The sequence below is a fragment of the Vigna unguiculata genome, chromosome 5, assembly GCF_037176805.1.
Source record: "Vigna unguiculata cultivar grain cowpea cultivar isolate G323 ecotype 2 chromosome 5, ASM3717680v1, whole genome shotgun sequence".
Classification (NCBI taxonomy): domain Eukaryota; kingdom Viridiplantae; phylum Streptophyta; class Magnoliopsida; order Fabales; family Fabaceae; genus Vigna; species Vigna unguiculata.
In genome coordinates, this window is record NC_140796.1 from 6,551,933 (window position 1) to 6,569,871 (window position 17,939).

General features: G+C 31.3%; 3 protein-coding genes across 5 annotated transcripts; 1 reads left to right on the forward strand and 2 right to left on the reverse strand.

Annotated features, from left to right (window-relative positions):
- Positions 1-1,441: 1,441 nt before the first annotated feature.
- On the forward strand, positions 1,442-8,553 carry LOC114183365 (SET domain-containing protein). 2 transcript variants are annotated; one of them, XM_028070376.2, is made up of 16 exons: positions 1,442-1,594; positions 1,716-1,806; positions 2,104-2,278; positions 2,361-2,466; positions 2,956-3,038; positions 3,696-3,722; positions 3,802-3,914; positions 4,051-4,170; positions 4,593-4,673; positions 4,823-4,887; positions 5,758-5,814; positions 6,090-6,161; positions 6,247-6,495; positions 6,929-7,044; positions 7,271-7,384; positions 8,189-8,553. In XM_028070376.2, exons 1-16 carry the CDS (start codon positions 1,544-1,546, stop codon positions 8,349-8,351), a joined length of 1,683 nt encoding a protein of 560 aa, XP_027926177.1. In that variant the 5' UTR covers positions 1,442-1,543; the 3' UTR covers positions 8,352-8,553. The 2 variants fall into 2 exon arrangements, with proteins under 2 accessions (XP_027926177.1, XP_085530112.1); XM_085673986.1 differs by having other exon boundaries at positions 1,518-1,594; positions 1,716-2,015.
- Positions 8,554-9,960: 1,407 nt separating this feature from the next.
- On the reverse strand, positions 9,961-11,920 carry LOC114184277 (uncharacterized). 2 transcript variants are annotated; one of them, XM_028071566.2, is made up of 3 exons: positions 11,608-11,920; positions 10,795-11,006; positions 9,961-10,574 (listed from the first exon to the last, which is right to left on the reverse strand). In XM_028071566.2, the coding sequence occupies exons 1-3, from the start codon at positions 11,819-11,821 to the stop codon at positions 10,173-10,175; spliced, it is 828 nt and encodes a 275-aa protein (XP_027927367.1). In that variant the 5' UTR covers positions 11,822-11,920; the 3' UTR covers positions 9,961-10,172. The 2 variants fall into 2 exon arrangements, with proteins under 2 accessions (XP_027927367.1, XP_027927368.1); XM_028071567.2 differs by having other exon boundaries at positions 9,961-10,556; positions 11,608-11,913.
- A 1,776-nt stretch (positions 11,921-13,696) lies between these two features.
- On the reverse strand, positions 13,697-17,120 carry LOC114183190 (UDP-galactose/UDP-glucose transporter 2-like). Its single transcript, XM_028070117.2, has 7 exons — positions 16,480-17,120; positions 16,014-16,042; positions 15,714-15,915; positions 15,249-15,491; positions 14,921-15,022; positions 14,719-14,826; positions 13,697-14,136 (listed from the first exon to the last, which is right to left on the reverse strand). Exons 1-7 carry the CDS (start codon positions 16,603-16,605, stop codon positions 13,873-13,875), a joined length of 1,074 nt encoding a protein of 357 aa, XP_027925918.1. The 5' UTR covers positions 16,606-17,120; the 3' UTR covers positions 13,697-13,872.
- Positions 17,121-17,939: the final 819 nt, after the last annotated feature.

The following is a 17,939-nucleotide window of genomic DNA, read 5'->3' on the forward strand; positions in this document are numbered from 1 at the left end:
TATATTGCAATGTTAATATTAGATTTCAATTCATTGTTGTAGATACAAGCTTGAAATTCAAGTTTCTCATTACAAAAATGTTGTCAACTTTTTGCTTTAGGCCAAGAATGCATCAATTTAATTAATCTATCTGTTGTTGATTTAAGAACAAAAATAATTAATTCCATGAGACTAATTATATGTAGAACACTTTTTAGTCATGGTTAATTATTTGTTGAACACTTTTTAATTATAATCAATTATATATTACAGTTTCTAAAGTTAAACCCAAGTATGGATTAAAGATTTTAATTCATGATATAATAATGTCATATACATCTTCATACGTAATATTGTACCTATGTTGATATGCTAACGAAGTTGGTTGTGAAGATATTTGATGAAGTCATTCACTCTTAATAGGTTTAAAGATAACGAAGACACAATAACTAATTCTCGACATATATATATATATATATATATATATATATATATAATAAGTATATAAAATAATAAGTCTTATTATAGTTTAATTATGGTAAAATTAAAAAAAAAAACTCTTTATAAATAATTTAAACATACTTTATCATGAAAATAACCTACTTCATCGATATACGTCAAACTATACTAAGAAAATAATTTGAGGTTTATTATTATTGTTTAGAATTGAATGGTAAGAGGAGTTGAAAAAACATGAAAACAACATATATTGAAACGTCTGATCCGTAAGTATTTACGAGATCGTATTGTACAATATATCTAGGTTTCACAGTGACATAAATATACACATTTTATTCTAATATAATATATAATTACAAAATTTAATTATAAATTTTAATGATATAATAATATAATTTTACTAAGCATCACTCATCAACATCACTCATCAATTATGTCAATATCATATGTAAATATTAATTCTTTAATTTTACTATTGTTAGTATTTGTATTAATTAATTTAACTAAAAAAACATAATTAATTATTCAGTTTTTTTAATGTTATTTATTCTTTATTTAAATATTATATTTATAATTATACATAATCAAATCATTTAATTATAATTATTTAAATATAATAAAATAATATTCAGTTTATAAATAAAATAAAAAAAGAAAGCAACGACGGGTCTCATTCTAGTTTCATTATATAATTGTATTTCCTAAAACAACTTTCATTTTCTCATTCCATAAGCTACTAGAAAAATTGCAGGAAATGAGAAAAAACAAATTATAAATAGTACACATTTTTTTAGATAGTGAATCTGTTCTCTAAAAATACTTACATTTTATGGAAATTGATATTCGTTGTCTTAAACCAGGGAAATGGAAGAATGGATTGAATATTTTCTCTAATTTTGTAATGTTTATTCTTAACACTTAAATGAATATTGACTATTTTTTGTTCTCTAAAAAAGAAAGTTCAGTATTTAGTATTATTATATTTTGTACTTAATTTTTATTATTTTTTTGAAAGGTTTTACTCAATTGATTAAACCCTTTAAGCCCTTGGCCCCTCTTTTATCCAAGTAGGCGCAAACCAAAAATTGACTAGGTACTGGTAGCTATGGCGAGCCCAGAAGAAGCAAAGCTCGAAACTTTCATGCAGTGGCTACAGGTTCGGTAACATGCTTACGAATTTGTGGTCAAAGGGCAACTTATATTAAGATTTGATTTTGTGTTGAATACTAATGATGACTTTTGATAAGTTTTGAATTTTGATTTGGGATTGAATTCAGGCAAATGGGGTGGAGCTACGAGGTTGCAAGATCAAGTGGTGTGATTCAAAACGAGGGTTTGGCATCTTTTTTGAAAAGGATGTTTCTGATGGTAATATCAATATGAATTGAGTAGAGAGAAGGAGTTAGTGTCATTGGTTGTTAGAATATACCTGACATTGTTGTTGTTTGGAATGTGGAAGTGTGTGAAGTTTTGTTAATTCTCTTTTGTTATAATCTTAAAATATTGAAATTCGAAAGCGCTGGTCCTGCCTTTGAAGCTAAAGAAATGGCCATCTGCAGAAAAGGAAAATATTTTAGGTGCTTAGTGTTGTCATCTGAATATTTATAGCTCTGTGCCTTGACCACCAAAAAGAGAAAATGTAATATTGTTTTCTTTGAAAATCAGGGGTTATGTTGGTTGTTCCACTAGATTTAGCCATTACTCCAATGAGGGTGTTGCAAGATCCTCTCCTAGGACCAGCATGTAGAGCAATGTTTGAAGAAGGAGATGTAGATGACAGGTTACTAATGATACTGTTATTGACTGTGGAGCGGTTGCGTAAGAATTCTCTATGGAAGCCGTATGTATGGTTGACTGTGTTTCACTTTGGGAATCAGATTGTGTTGTGAGTTTCACTTGTTGGGTGGTTGAAACTAAATCAGGTACCTCGATATGCTTCCAACCACTTTTGGGAATCCACTTTGGTTTAGTGATGATGAACTTCAAGAACTAAGAGGAACAACATTATATCGTGCGACTGAATTGCAGGTAATTTTTCTTGTGACTCATCCTTTTTGTACCATTTACCAGTTGAATTACAGTTGGGCTTTTCTTGCCAATTAGAAGACATATCATGATAAAAACACAAGACTGGTTATTCCTGTGTTGGCTTGTCTTTGTTTCACTGCACTTCAAAAGCTAGTTTGTGTGACCTTATATGTATTTGCTTCCCATAATTTCAGAAAGTAGTTTGTGTGACCACTCTGTTCTGAAGCTTTTACACGTGTTCTTCTAGGAGTAATGATCAATGTGATAAAATGGCGTTGAAGGAGCATGCAGTAGATACACTTTAAAAACCACTTAAAATAAACTGAAGCTAGTTTTTTGTTTTGTCTGATTCACCTTCCATGTAAACATGTTTAGTTTTGTTTTATGGTGTTTGTCTGTTTGAAACACAACCAGAGCCAGAGTTCAACTCTGGTATTACCTTCTGGTCACTTATTCAACACTATGTTTGATAACTGTATTATCTTGCAGAAGAAGAGCCTGCTTTCTCTGTATGAAACTAAAGTGAAGGATATAGTGAAGAAACTTTTGACTCTTGATGGAAATTCCGAGATGTATGTGCTGGGTAAAATTGTACTTTTATTGATTAGTTTATGTTTTTTAAGTGGTTAATTCATAATTAAAACAGTTTACTCTTCTTGAATTTTTTATGTCTTATATTTAGAGCTAATTAATGTAGGATATACTTTGATGATGTATTTTGGTTTTGGGATTGAGTCTTACACTTGTGAATGTATAATTTACTTGTTACTAGTTCACTACTTCACCTGGCATTAAGATTTAAATGCGAATGTTCTATATTATGCTGCTTTTCCTATTAAGTTCTATTCAACAAAATTCATTCAGATGTAAGTAATCTATTTGTTGATGTTGTAGAATATGGTCCTTTGTTGAAAAAAGCAAGATATCGTCTTCTCTTTTGTTTATAGTCTGCCACTGAAGTACAGGAACATAGGATTTGATTGATCAATATGACATTCTATGCAATGCTATTTACATTTCTTCATTGTCTTTTTGATATACCCCATATCAATCTGCAGTTAATATTTCTTCATCCTACATTAAAAAATGCCTTCACTATATACCTTTCAACTATCTTCAGAATGATGAATTTAAATATTTTAGATTTTGTTTTCAAACAGCTATTTAACTTGTTAGCTAAATTTAAACGTCCATTTACTTTGCTTATCTTCTGCCTGACCTTTTTGCAGTGAGGTATCCTTTGAAGATTTCCTTTGGTATGTGGTGTACTTTAGTGAATTTTAATGGCTGCAACTAAATCATTGGAGGTTGATAGTAGACTTGCCTTCTTTCTAGGGCGAATTCAGTATTTTGGACCCGTGCTTTGAACATTCCAATGCCTCGATCTTATGTATTTCCAGAAATGCAAGATGATCATGAGAGTTGCATTCCTGAAGCTGATGAAAAAAGTGAGTCTGTCTTCTTTTTTTTCTCACTGATTTCCTATTTCTCTTCTGTTTTTGTATCCAATAATAAAAGGTCAGAATTTAGTATTTCTATGAATGAGAGTTCAAAATGGTATTAAAATAGGGAAGTTTAATGCAGGAAGCCAGGTTAAAAAATCTAACAATCTGACAACGAAAGAGACATGTAACAGTTGCACAGTGACAGGAGAAACTGTTTGGGTAGAGGGTCTTGTCCCTGGCATTGACTTTTGTAACCATGGTAATTGTTTTGCTTGAACCGTTGATATTTGTTTCACTTTTACTCTACTTTCCTGTTCATTTATTCAATGTTTTTTGTTGTTCCCCTTTAGATATTGTCTGATACAAAACCCATTCTTAGATGTGCAAAAGCGTATAGATTTTGGTCAATTAATTTCTTGATATCATATCAAAGCCTTTATGAACAAACAGCTTAGATGTCAGTCCTTGTTGCTCCAATTCTGATAAACTTTGGTGCAAATTATGAAGTGATGATGTTCATGTCTTCAGGGTGCCATAGCGCATTGATAAATGGGAGAGATAAATGAACTATTTGTTTCCATAAACATGTATTCCGGGCTTTATGCCTGGGTGTGTCATCTTCATGTAATATATGTTAGATATAACAAATGCCTTATTTACCTTGATCATATGGCCAATCAGATCTGAAGCCGATAGCAACGTGGGAAGTTGATGGAACTGGTTTAGCAACAGGAGTACCTTTCTCCATGTATCTTATTTTGGGTAACAAATTTTCTTTTTTCATTCATTCTCCTTGTTAACATCCAAATAACTGTTTTCCACTTCTGTGCCTCTGAATTTGTAGTTTCTTTCAAATTTCCATTTAATTTATATTTTTCTTTCTCTCCATTTTTCATTTGTTGATTGCGAAGCTGCTCAAAGTCACTTGCAAAATGACCAAGAAATTTCTATTAGTTATGGAAACAAGGGAAATGAGGTACTTTATATTGTTCTGTGGTTTTCAAAACTGAAACAATTTTCCTATATTATTTTTTATATTCTCGTTTACTTTTCTGTTCTATTTTTACCATTCATTTTAAGCTCCAATTTTGTGGGCTTCAAGCCGAGGAGTCTGCAAGGGGAAATAAGGTTTTCCATGTGGCAACCTCTGGTGTAATGTCTTGTTGGCAATATATTTAACTTCACTGCAAAAGATTTCATTGACCCAGATACATAATTGCCTTGTCAATCAACTGCAAGACTGGGTTGCCCTGTAGATTTGCCCCTTTAACTTCTTTGAGTTCACATGTACCATTATATGCATGTCTTAGTTGCATTTTACTACACAACTATCATCATTTTTCAAATTTTACCGTCAAGTTTTTTCTCGCACATTTTACTATCACATTTTTCAATTTTCAACAAAATTGTGACATCCTAAAACATGATGCTGTTTTGTTACCATTTTTTTTTTCTTTTCAAACCAACATCATTTTGTTACCAACATCATGATAAAATGCTTACAAATTGGAAAACATTATAGTAAAATGTGCGAAAACATCTTTTTTTAAAGTTCACATGATAATAATTAAGTGGGTAAAATGTGGGTTTTTGGATGAAGTTAGTGATTTGGGGAATCTGGGAGAGAAATAATACTTTGCAGTGGTAGTTACAGGAGTAAAAATAGAATATACAAAATGTGTACACTAAAGCGGTATATCCCATTTTTATATAGTTACACACACACACATATAGATATAGATATAGATATAGATATATACATATATATAAATAAAAATTGAAGTATAAGTTACTTTGAAGCTTATTTCAAGTGCTAATGGTTTTCGTATTTTTCCACCTGGCACAGGAACTTCTATATCTGTATGGTTTTGTCATTGATGAGAACACAGATGACTATGTCATGGTAATGACTTATACTTAGACATTGCGCACCCAGATTGTTCTTGTTAGCATAATTCAGTTTAAACTCTCGAGAAGCTTTGTTGTGTTCATTTTTTAATTATGGCTACCACCCCCTTTATTTGTTGCTTAATTGCAATTTGAATTTGTGGCAAGTTTTAGTAAAAGTATTTAGTGATATCCACCTCTTTTCTTAATCAATTCCTTGCAATAATTACCCAATCAGTGTTGCAACTATAATAGCATTTCAATCCTTGACTGAATTGTTTGGTCCTCCAGGTCCACTATCCAACAGAAGCAATGAGTACTATTTCCTTTTCAGAGTCCAAAGGACAGCTTCTCGAAGTGCAGGTATGCTAATAGTTTACCTTCATCTTTCTGTTCTAAAATTTCCAACTTCTGTAATTACACTTTCTGTTTCTCTAAATGTTTACAGAATGCTGAAATGAGATGTCTTTTACACAAAACGTTTCTGGATAATGGGTTTTTTCCGTTAGGGACCCAAATCAGTGGAGAAGATAAAAAGGGAAAAGCTGAACAAGTTTGCAACTATAGTTGGAGTGGTCAGCGCAAGATGCCATCTTACGCAAACAAGCTAGTGTTTCCTGAGAAATTTATGACTACTTTGAGGACCATAGCCATGCAAGAAGAAGAGCTTTACAAGGTTTCATCAATGCTGGAAGAGGTTCAGTTTCTATACAAAAATTTTCTTTTCATATTTCCCTTGAAATGTTAGACTATTGGTTCCTACCTTTGTCACTGAAATTGTATTTTCTCTTTCTTTCGTTAGTCTGCTATCTAGTTTTACCACATTTCCTACCCATTCCATTAGTTAACTGCTACAGGTTAAGTGACAATGACAACCTCTTTGTCTTTGAAAGAGAAACAAAAACCCTTGCCTTACCTACGGTTAAATTGCTTACAACTTAGTAATATTCAGACTGATAATACTAAATGAAAACAATTTACTGTATAGTCACTGCCGAGCATATGGCAAAACAGTGCTATTGATGACTATTCAAATACTGAACCAATCCATTTTAGTACAATTCACTTTCAACCTCAATACAATTTTACATGTTTCATTAATTGTTTATTTTCATGCTTTCTATGAAAAGCTTGCTGGACCTGAAAGGGAGAGAGAACTATCAGATACAGATGTCCAATCAGCAGTATGGGAGGTGTGTGGTGATTCTGGAGCTTTACAATTGCTTGTTGATCTTCTTCGTGTGAAGTAAGTTCCAGGAATTACATAGCCATGATTTCTGATATGAATATGTTAATTATAAACTGAAACGATTTTTACCTACTTCTAATCTGCATGCTAGTGATTGCCATTTGGTTTCTGCAAATGATGCTTTAATCTCTTTTAATTCATCATTTCATTTTTTGAGTGAATAAGGACACACCAGAACATCAAATGTTATGTGCAATGCCTAACTGATTTCACTGCATTCAAGGATGATGAATCTTGAAGAGAGTTCTGGACCAGATGAAGATGACCTTGATTTACTCAGGAAAGCCCTTATTATTGATGAACATGAAGATAGCAAACAATGCACGAGCAATTTAAGGTAGAAATTAGTATACATGATTTTAGTACTCATATATGCCTTAATTATTAGGGATGATGACTCTGATGCCTATCTTTCTTCAAGGGTACAGGTAGTTACACTGAGTCGTCCATCATTTCAATTGCTTTTCAAATATTAAAACAATATTAAGCTGCCAACCAGGAAATATTTGACTAGTCATATTGATTAATGGAGCCCATTTGGGAGTGAATTTAATCCTAAATTAATCTTATAAAATTGACTTACATGTTAATGTTTACCTTCACTTATATATTATAATTTAGTTATGCTTGTAATAGATGTGAGATTTCTACCAGAGCCCACTGATGAGCACACATAAGTTGTGGAAGTGTTTAGGAGTTAGGAGAACTTACACATATACTTTATAGACTTAAATATGTTTTTATTTTTGATAAATTACTAAATTTTGCTTTTTGGTTTTGGTTTTGGTTTTTGATAGTTTTTGTTAAACTTTTTCCAACTTTAATAAATATTTTACTTTGTTTTTGTCCCCAAAACATTATCTAAATATTTTTATTTCACCATGTAAAAAAAATTATTAATGACAAAAGTTTAAAAAACCTGTTAGGGACCAAAATGTTATCCTTAGCCAAAAACACATTTAAGCCTAATTTATAATGCTTTTTTATTGCAACTTATTTGAATAAGCTATTGATATCCTATGAAAACAACTTATATGAAAATATTTTTACTATGTTCCTTGTTTATTACAGAGACAACATATACAGAAACATCTATTTACACACCATTTCATTGTATAATTTGCTTTTCTCAAAATTTCAGCACAAAGACAAATGACTCAGAGGAACCAAAGTTGATGACCAGAAACAAGTGGTCTGCTATAGTATATAGGCGTGGACAGAAAGAGCTAACAAGGTTATTCCTGAAAGAAGCAGAACATGCTTTGCAGTTATCACTCAATGAAGAAGAAGTGACTTCTTGCTAACTATGTACATTGTTTAGTGCTATTTTCTCACTCTCATCTTAGCCAATGGTTACTCCTTTTCTCTGAGTAATTCTTAAATAGGCCAAGTGCCTATAGGCACAATCAAACCTCAAAAGATAAATTGAAATAATTGTAAACACTGTATTCATTCAAGAATTGCTCCATCTATATGTTCTACAATTTAGTCATTTTTATTGGTTGACATTGTTCATTCTTTACTTCTTTCAACTTCATTAAAAGTAATAAATTTAGACCTGTCTAACTGCGGGCCTTTAAAAGTGTAATAGTATAAAAACAAATTACGAACTTATATGCTTAATTTGATAGAAAATCATTAATTTTTTAAACATACTCTTGGAGTTTGATAACTGTTGACACACCAAGAACAGAAAAATGACGCTCGATAAAGAGGGAAGAAAAAACCTTAATCTTGAATCTGTTTGCGTGAACTGCATAATAGCAAGAATGAAACAGTTTTGGTCAAAAGTTATCAGTAACATGATCTCCCTATCTCAGTAGCTAACTCAAGAGGATTGGTTTGCAAGTTGGATAACCATTGCTCATTAAAACTTATGTTTAACGATCATAAAATAAATTAATTACGCATTTAACATTTAATCTTTGTGTTTGTAACATTTTACTGTTTTCTGCATATAAAAGTTATCCGTTTCAGTCTTTAAACTATGCAGTTTTAATATTTTAGTCTTCATATCTATTGTATATTTAACAACAAATTTCTGCTAGAAATTTTTTTGTATGTTATGTTACTTAAGAGAGTCAAGGCACATTGATCACTACAAAAATAAATTTATAAATACATGAAAGTATAATGTGTAATTTAAAGTAAGTATAAGATTAAAACATAAAATGAGAAAGTATAAGAATTAAATGAATAATTTAATGTGCAAAAGTTTAAGAAGAAATATAGAAGTTTGTAGGTTTGACGTTTTGTGATCCAGGACTCTGGTTTTCTCTGTAACATGTGTCTGAAGGGTAAGTTGTTTGCCATTAAATTAATGATGGAAGATGCTTTTTGGTTCATTAATAATGGAAGCTATCTTGTGATAAAATAAAATAGGATTGTTTCTTTGCTGAATATATAAAATAAGCATTGTGCCTTGCAATCATGCATATTTCTGAATTCGAGTTTAGTATTACAAGTAAGATAATACAAAAATGTTTCAGAAAACTATCCATAATCAAGTCTTGTAATTTTTTAATATTTAAAACTATGATGTTTATAATTAATTAAAAACAAATTTAAATGCCGAAAATAAGACTAAGTTGATTTTAAGAAGGATGTAACTTCATAAAATAATTAATCAGAGTGTAACCTTTTTAAAATATTTTAAAATATTTAAAAGTAAACCTGTTTTGAAATGTTAGGAGTTGAAAATGGAAAAAAGAAAAGACATTATCATACACAGTTTTGAACATAATTATCAGGTAAGAAAATACAGTGATAATAAAATTATATCTTAAAAGTCAATCGAATAAAGCATTACTCTATTCTCATTCTCATGAATGAATGAAGGTTTCTTATTATTATATAAATTTTGGTAAAGATTAATATTGGGTGGAAAAAGAATTAAAGGCACATATGCAGAAATTCAACTAAAAACATTGCCTTAGCATAAGTAGCATTTTCAGAAAAGTTAGCCAACAGCTTGGATAAATAGCAAGTTCATAAACTATCCAAAATATAACTATTAAACCTATGTACCAGAACTTGAACTTTGTGTGCTAGCCATGGTATGAAAACTACATTTATCCAAAAAAAAGTGTTGTCAGATCCATTAAATTCAACTATATAGTCATTCATCAACTCTCTAATCCTGCTATATGCTTAAGCATCCACCCTACTAAATAAGCAGAAGCTGCAGCTATGGAACCACTGAAAAGTGTGACAGCCACAGAGAACATGATGTTTTGGCCAGCAATCCTTGCCTTTGCCACCCCAAGAAGAGCAAGGGCAAGTGCAGAAGCTAGGCAAGCACTAACAAACTTGATAGATTCATTGTCAGTGAATGGTATGAGGATGATGAAGGATAGCAAAGGAACTGAGCCAAAGAGCATAAAGGATGCAAAGGTCACAAGGCCATTCTTCCATGGCTTCACTTCTTGATCTGCTGGCAGCACTCCCTTGTCTGCCATCATTCTCTGGTCTACCATGATGTCCTTGTACTTTGTGAATATGTTCACAACCTTGCACCAAGTAACAAACTTCAGCCAAAGTGTACAAGTTAGAAGCAATTTATTGATAACAGTGTCTTCAAAAGAGTGTTTCTGGCATTTATTTATAATGCATGATAACTTTGTTTTTCTATTAGTTGAGTTGAAAGTAGTATCTGTGATGGTTTCTAAAGGGTAGGTAGATAGTATAAAATTTTACACATTGTGAAACTCTAATTTTATTTCAAATGGTAGATTTTTTCATGCATACCATGGTTGCATCATTGCAGTCCATCCCAAGAGCTTGATAGTGATTGATTAACTCTGATTGCTCCTTTTTCCTTTGGTTGATAACATCCCATTCTGTCACTTTCCTTTCCTCAATGATCACTTCCTGCTCAGAGCTAGCAGACACAGAGTCCCCAAACCCCATTGATATTGCATCTGCCACAAGGTTTGAGAATCCAAGAACCAGCACATGCCCTGCAATTTAAGTGTAGCATATAAGTTAAAATAGCATTTATTCTATGTATTGGCATCAATGGCATCAATGGCATCACAATCTGTATCAGTGTTTCTGACAAATATACAAATGCATACACAGTGACAAGAATCTTAGCCACACAACATAATAATCTCCTTGTGATTGAAAGGCCTAAAGTCTTAAATTCAAATCCCATAATCTCCATTGTAAAAATTATTGTGATTTGTTGCGGAAAAGGACAAGCTGCTTCGAGTACCTATCATACAATCTTAGCACTAAAAATGTGTGAAAAGGACCAAAGCTGCAAATACATGCAATCATAGCACTGAAAATCTCTTTTACCTCCATCACATAATCACGAGGTCTTTTATGCTCAGCCATTCAACAAGGAAACACTGGACATTTGTTTAAAAGAAAATGAAATTTCAACACATAATCTAAATGTGTTTGTTTAAAAGCAAACACATTTAGATTTGCTGTGATTAAAAAGCAAACAGATTCACTGATATTAAGCATCAACTGTTAAACATTCTCAAAATTTCACCAAAATATCAAAGACCCTAATTACAGTTAAAAGAAAAAATTAACATATATAAATACCAGAGGATCTAGTGCTAGCATTGATGGAAGAAATGAGAGCAAAGCAAGTGATAATGGCATCAAGCCCTGCAAAAACTATGCTCTTTACATATTCTCCCTTCCAAGGCTCTCTTGGTCTCTCACTACTCTCTCTGTCTGAGTCACCACCGTCCTCCGCCGCTGTCGGGAGGAGCCTTGTGGTGGTGCCACCACTGCTGCCACCTCTCTCAACCATTAAAAATCAAGCCTTATACTTTTTTATTTGTTTTGGAACTTTGAGGTGTATACCAGAGTGGTAAAAAATTGAAACTGTTTTTCACTCTAGGTTTGATAGTGATTGATTCATGTGAGAAAGCTTGAATTGGTGTCACCATGCATGCGATTGCACAAACACGTTGGCAATGAGTGGATTTGTTTTTCATTGTCTGATTGACACGTTACCATGATGATTCATCACCACATTCCCACCGTTTCATCTTCAAAAACACTTGTCTTCTTCTGCAAACTACCATGGAAGAACACACTTTACTTATTTGGTTATAATAGCTCTTTTGGCTTTTCAGAATAATACTGAAACTTAAGCAATTGATTTTTTTTTAAAAGTAAACTACCAATTTAATTATTAAAAGTGTAAGTTGAAAATTAATTAAATAAGAAAGTAATTCTTAAAGTTCTCATCATCAATTTAGTTGCCTCAAATTGATCTATGCAATTCATAAAATACTCTTTAAAGTATAAATTTCAATAATTTAGTACTTATAATTGTAATGATAATGATAAGATAAACTGTTTCTAATTATAAAATTTTAACTCTTACAAATTATATATGAACATATATTTAGGCTTTTAAATGCATTAAATATCTATAATTATAGAATAAGTTGTTTCACAATTACCTTTAAAAATTAAATTAATTGATAATTTATATTTACATATGTATTTTTATCATTTTATTTGTTGTAAAAAATAATTTCATTTTTTTTAACAATTTCAAGGAGTAATATAATTTATGGTTTATAATTTTAGAGACTGTTTTACTATTGTATTATTTTTAAGAGTTATGATAGGTTAACAAAATGTTTTTGACAAAGTTTTGACAAACTTTCTTTTTCTGGTAAAATAATATTATTTTATTATTTTATTTTAATTAAAGATAAAATTTTAATCTACTTTAATTCTAATTTTAGAATCTTTGTTAAGTTTGTCAAAATTTTTGTTGTCAAAAGATAATTTTCCTATTTTTAAAGACTAGTTTGTGTAAATATTACAATCTTATGGTTTTATATTACATCTCGCGTTAACACATGAAATTTTGACTCAAAATAAATTTAATATTTTAAGAAAAATAAAAAAATAATAAATATAACACTAAATCTATGTAATTAAGTAAATAAAGACAATATTCTATGTGAAGGAATAATAAAATATTCGTTATTACTAATATTTCAAGTTGCTAGAGTAATACGATAATCAATGGTTATATTAACATTTTTGTGACTATGCTTTTAATGAACCACTCTATATAAATATAGATATAAGAATTAAAACTAGAACTAAACTCCATAAAAATGTTTTATTTTTTTCAATTAATTTATTTTATCATTAAAACGAACTATTTTTATTTATTTTGTCATTCATGCAATTACATATTAAGTTTTGAGGTTAAAGGATATCTCAAAGTTTTTCATTTAATTTCAAATAAAATTGTTCATGCTATTAGTTGTGTGTATTTTGGTTAAGGGAATATGAGAATTTTAAGTGAATTGTTTTCATACGTTCATAAGTTTCAATTATTTAAAAATCATTTTCAGAGATACATTTTCAATGTTATTCACATCAATTCATCTTACAGAAAAAATAAAAAATAAAACAATTCCTTTTCATGGAAATAAGTCCTTACAAAATACCTAAGAATTAACTCTAATAAACTTATACATACATATATATATATATATATATATATATATATATTATATTTATTGCAGTATTCATTCAGCTGCAGAACTTATAATGTCAAATCTCACTGTTGAAAAAACAGTAACAGTATCAATAAATTTGAGGTAATAGCAACATTGGAGAAAGAACAGAAGCTCTAAATACGTTTTGACAGTAAAGCAATAAAATCTGAGACTTTCCATTAAAAAAATAATATAAAATACTAATTTGAACATCAAATTATTTTCTTTTTCCTTTCACATGACATGAAAATAACAAAGAAATTGTGAATTTAAAAATAATATGACTTACAAAAAATAAAATTTGGTTTCATTTAGAACACATATTAAGCTAGACCAAGGGCCTCCTTTCATCATTTTCCCCTTCAGAATTTGGCAGATTCCCCAACTCTTGATCACCACTGGATTTTGCTCTGAGATCCCTTGGAGAAGAATTTAAGTCCCTCTTGTTGCTGCTGAATTTGCTATCAGGCAACATCTTCAGTGTGATTCCCATAGCTATGAGTAAAAGTCCACTCCCATGTTGTTCTGTTAATGGTTTTGTGAATATCAAGTATGACAGTAGCAATGTCACTGCCTTTCTTGCTGTTGTTATCTGCAACAACATTCAATGAGCTAAAGTTGAATTTTTCTAACACCCCATATGCTGTTTTTTGTTTTTATATATCTATGACAACACTGAATGATTGAATCAAGTTAAAGGGTGAGTGAGAATCAACATTGTTTTCATTTTCATCTCATTTGTGACTAGTAAAGTAACAGACTCTCTTAACACTTTAACACTTTACTTTATTTCCATAACACTCTGTCTTATTAGTTGATACTCATGCAATGATAAACTAAACAACAATTTTCCAATCAGCTGAATGAATGAAAGTCCTGATAATCTGGCATTGGAACTCACATATTTAGTGAAGGCTCACATGACTTTCACCTAATACTATTAATAGTGTTGCTAAAAACTATCCCTATGTCAGAACAACTTTCAATTCAAGTTAAGTTTTTCAATACAAAAGGATCAAATGTTTGGTCATTGAATAACATTTAAGAGTGAGAAGGAATGGAGCATGGTGTGTTTGTTTTTTCACATGGGGGTAATTAATGTTAGGCGCTGTAAAATGGTCCAAGAAAACTGACATGATAATAAAGGAAGTAAAATCATGTGAAAGCAATTTACCATGGCTGTGGTGGCAGCACCAAAGATGGCAATGAGGGAGAGGACAGATACTTGACCTATAAATGTGGCCATTGCTTCAAAGATCAAAACTCCATACACATAGGGATGCTGCAAGGACAAGAAAAAGTGATTCTGTTTAGAAAAACAAAAGCATAACATGTTAGTAGAATGGAAAAAAAGGCAGTGTTTATTCCAAAATTACCTGTGAACATGAAGTCCATGCTTTGAATAATTCTCCTGTGAAAAGCATGGGTGGGATTAAGAAAGGCAAACCCACTACTGTTGAACAAAAGAGCATCTCCATCTGTGTTTACAATGAAAAAAGTACAAGAAATTTAAAAGGGTACTATAATATGTATTTATGGTTCCTATGAGGCTTAAACTATTACACCAGAATAAGTACTGATAACTAGTTATAATATATGGTTAAAATATATCTATGTTGTTCAACACTAGTTTATGTAAAAAGTCATAGTGTGAACAAGCACCTTAAAAGGCAAAAAGAAGGGATAGAAAGAGAAGAAAATCACCTGTGTGGTCTCAGGGTTCATAGTGAATATTGCTTCCTGAAGATTTCCCAGGAAAGAGTCCATGACCAATGCTCCAGAAATCATAACAACACCAATGACACTGAAATTTGGTGATGTCTGTGCATCTGCTAGAGTGAACAGGATCAAGCCAACTACAAGAAGTATTGCAGATACATATTCATGTAATGGATATTTCCTTCTCAGACCAGGAATGAAGGCACCCATAATCATCACTGGCAGAACCTATAACACAAAAACTGGTTCAGTTACATTTCAATGTTTAATGCTCAGTTTAGCTACAACATGGTGACACAGTTTTAGGGGCAAAAAACCAAGATTTGGGATCATTGAGGGTAAAACCTCATTTAAGGTGTTTTAACTATAGCTGATACAAAGATGTTTCCTTCAAAAATGAGTAAAGTAAGGATATGATAGAATTTCTTTTCAGGGGCCTTTGGCACTTACCTTTGTGGATTTGAACATGATTTGTGCAGGATAGTTAAGAAAAGCTAAGGAACCCTTTGTTAGGCCATGAGAACCCATAAGCACAGCTGAGAGCTTCACATAAGTTTTCCATGGATTCACCATTTGCTTGCTTGTGAAGCCTTGAAGGTAAATCAGACACAGGTACACAAACCCTTGAACAAATGTGAAATACCAACCATAGCTAAAACAAGTAAAAACAAACCACCAACTTCACTGTTAGACCCCATTCAAAGCTGCAAAACAGTAATAAATAGAATAGTACCAAGGTAAATCATTCACCTAAAATGGAGCCTATTATACACATATTCCTGCAAAATAAAGCAAATGAGAGAAAACTTTATTAAAACATGATTATTCTCATTCCAATAACTAAAGAAAAGAAACAAAACTGAAGCCAAAAGTCCCAACAGAACATCCAGAGAGAACAACAAAAGCCAGACAAATCTTGGCACTTTCGAGAAAACATTTTCCTTGAAAAATAATCTTTAGGCTAGCAATTGTGAAAGAAAAGAAAGATAAAAAAAAAAAGGAAGAAATGTACAAAATCAAAGAAAACCAAATCCGTTTTACCACTAAAAAAACTCTGTTTTTTTTTTTTTTCTTTTTCTTTCTCCTCTTACTCAGCCATTGTATTCTGCAATCCAGTTGCAGAAACTTTGAACCAAAAACATCGAACTCAAGAATTCAAGAAAAGCGAGAGAACAGAGCAGAGCAGATATATGATCCATCTTGGTATCTAATCTACCTCACAGATGCCGTTAACAAGATATCCAAAGAAGAAGCCCGATGAACAAATAAGGAATTGCTGCCATCTTGGTCGGTCAGAGAGTGAAATTCCAAACAAACTACGAGCCTGCTCCTCGTTCTTCATCTGTTCTCTGTCCACTCTTCAACAACCTCCACACCCAGAATCCAATTCACCAAAAAGACAACACCTTTGGAACTCAAACCATCAACCAGCCTAGAAATCTTGCTCTTGCATGTCGACTTCGCCAACCCCAAAAAAAAAAAAAGAATTTTGATCACAAAAAAAAAAACTTGAAACTTATCTGATCAGTGACCAGTCTCTGCAAGCAAATTGCAGGGGGTCACCACTTTGTGCATGTAAGATTGAAAGAGAGAAAGTAAAAAGAGAGAGAAATTGAAAGAGTAGCAGTGTGTGTAAATGTGATCATTCATACACATAATCTCAGCTGTCTCCTATGTACCACTATATGTTCATGTAATGTTGATTCCAAGCAAAGGTGGAAGGAATTGAATAAATAAGAAAAGAAAGAGAAAGATTCAATATTTTTTCAATTTTCAAGGGACGCTCTTCATTTCATGGGGAAGGACTTAGGAGTATTAAATTGTGGCACAAGGAGAAGACCAGCTTGGGGTTAAGGGCAGTTTTGTCATGTGGGCTACATGCATATATCCCTTACTTCATGCTCCTTGTTCTTATTATAATCACAATGTTGTCTTATTATTATTATTATTATTATAGTCCTAAAAATATAGAGCACATAGGGTAGGTCCTACATGGGAATGATTTTGGAGGGGACCTTTCTTTAGTTTTGCTTTAACTTCACAAGTGTAAGTTCCCAATAACCAATGTAACTTCTGGTTATTGGCCATTTTGGAGTTCCACTCATTCACATACACCAAATTAGGAATGATTAGAAAACCATTTTTATGTATTTTATTATGATTTTTCAATGATTAATTCCTTTATCAGAAAATTTATTTAGGAAATATACATCATGTCAATGAATTTGATTCATTGTAATCAGCCATGAAAAAAATATGTTTTAATTCTCTACATTATCTGTATACTTTTTTATAATCGTGTCCATGAATCTGGTTTTTGAATTCTTCAAAAAACATGTTTTGGTTTTTACAATTGGGAAAGATTTAATTTACATGTTTTTGAAAAGATTGTCGTCCTCGGTTGAGAATTATGAAGAGAAAAAACTATTGGAAATGATGAGGAAGCATATCTATAGTAATTTGCGTAATGTGTTTTTCCACGTAAAAAAGGACTCTTAAAATTTTAATTAATGTCCCAAGACGTTGGTTTTCCATTTTTTTTTAAATATGAAAATGAAATAAGGATATAAACATTTTGTCCATATTTAATTAAAATAAAAAGATTAAAAACACATATTTTCTTTTTAGCGCAGTGTAACTGATTAGGTAGATATTTAACAAAATTGAACTATATTT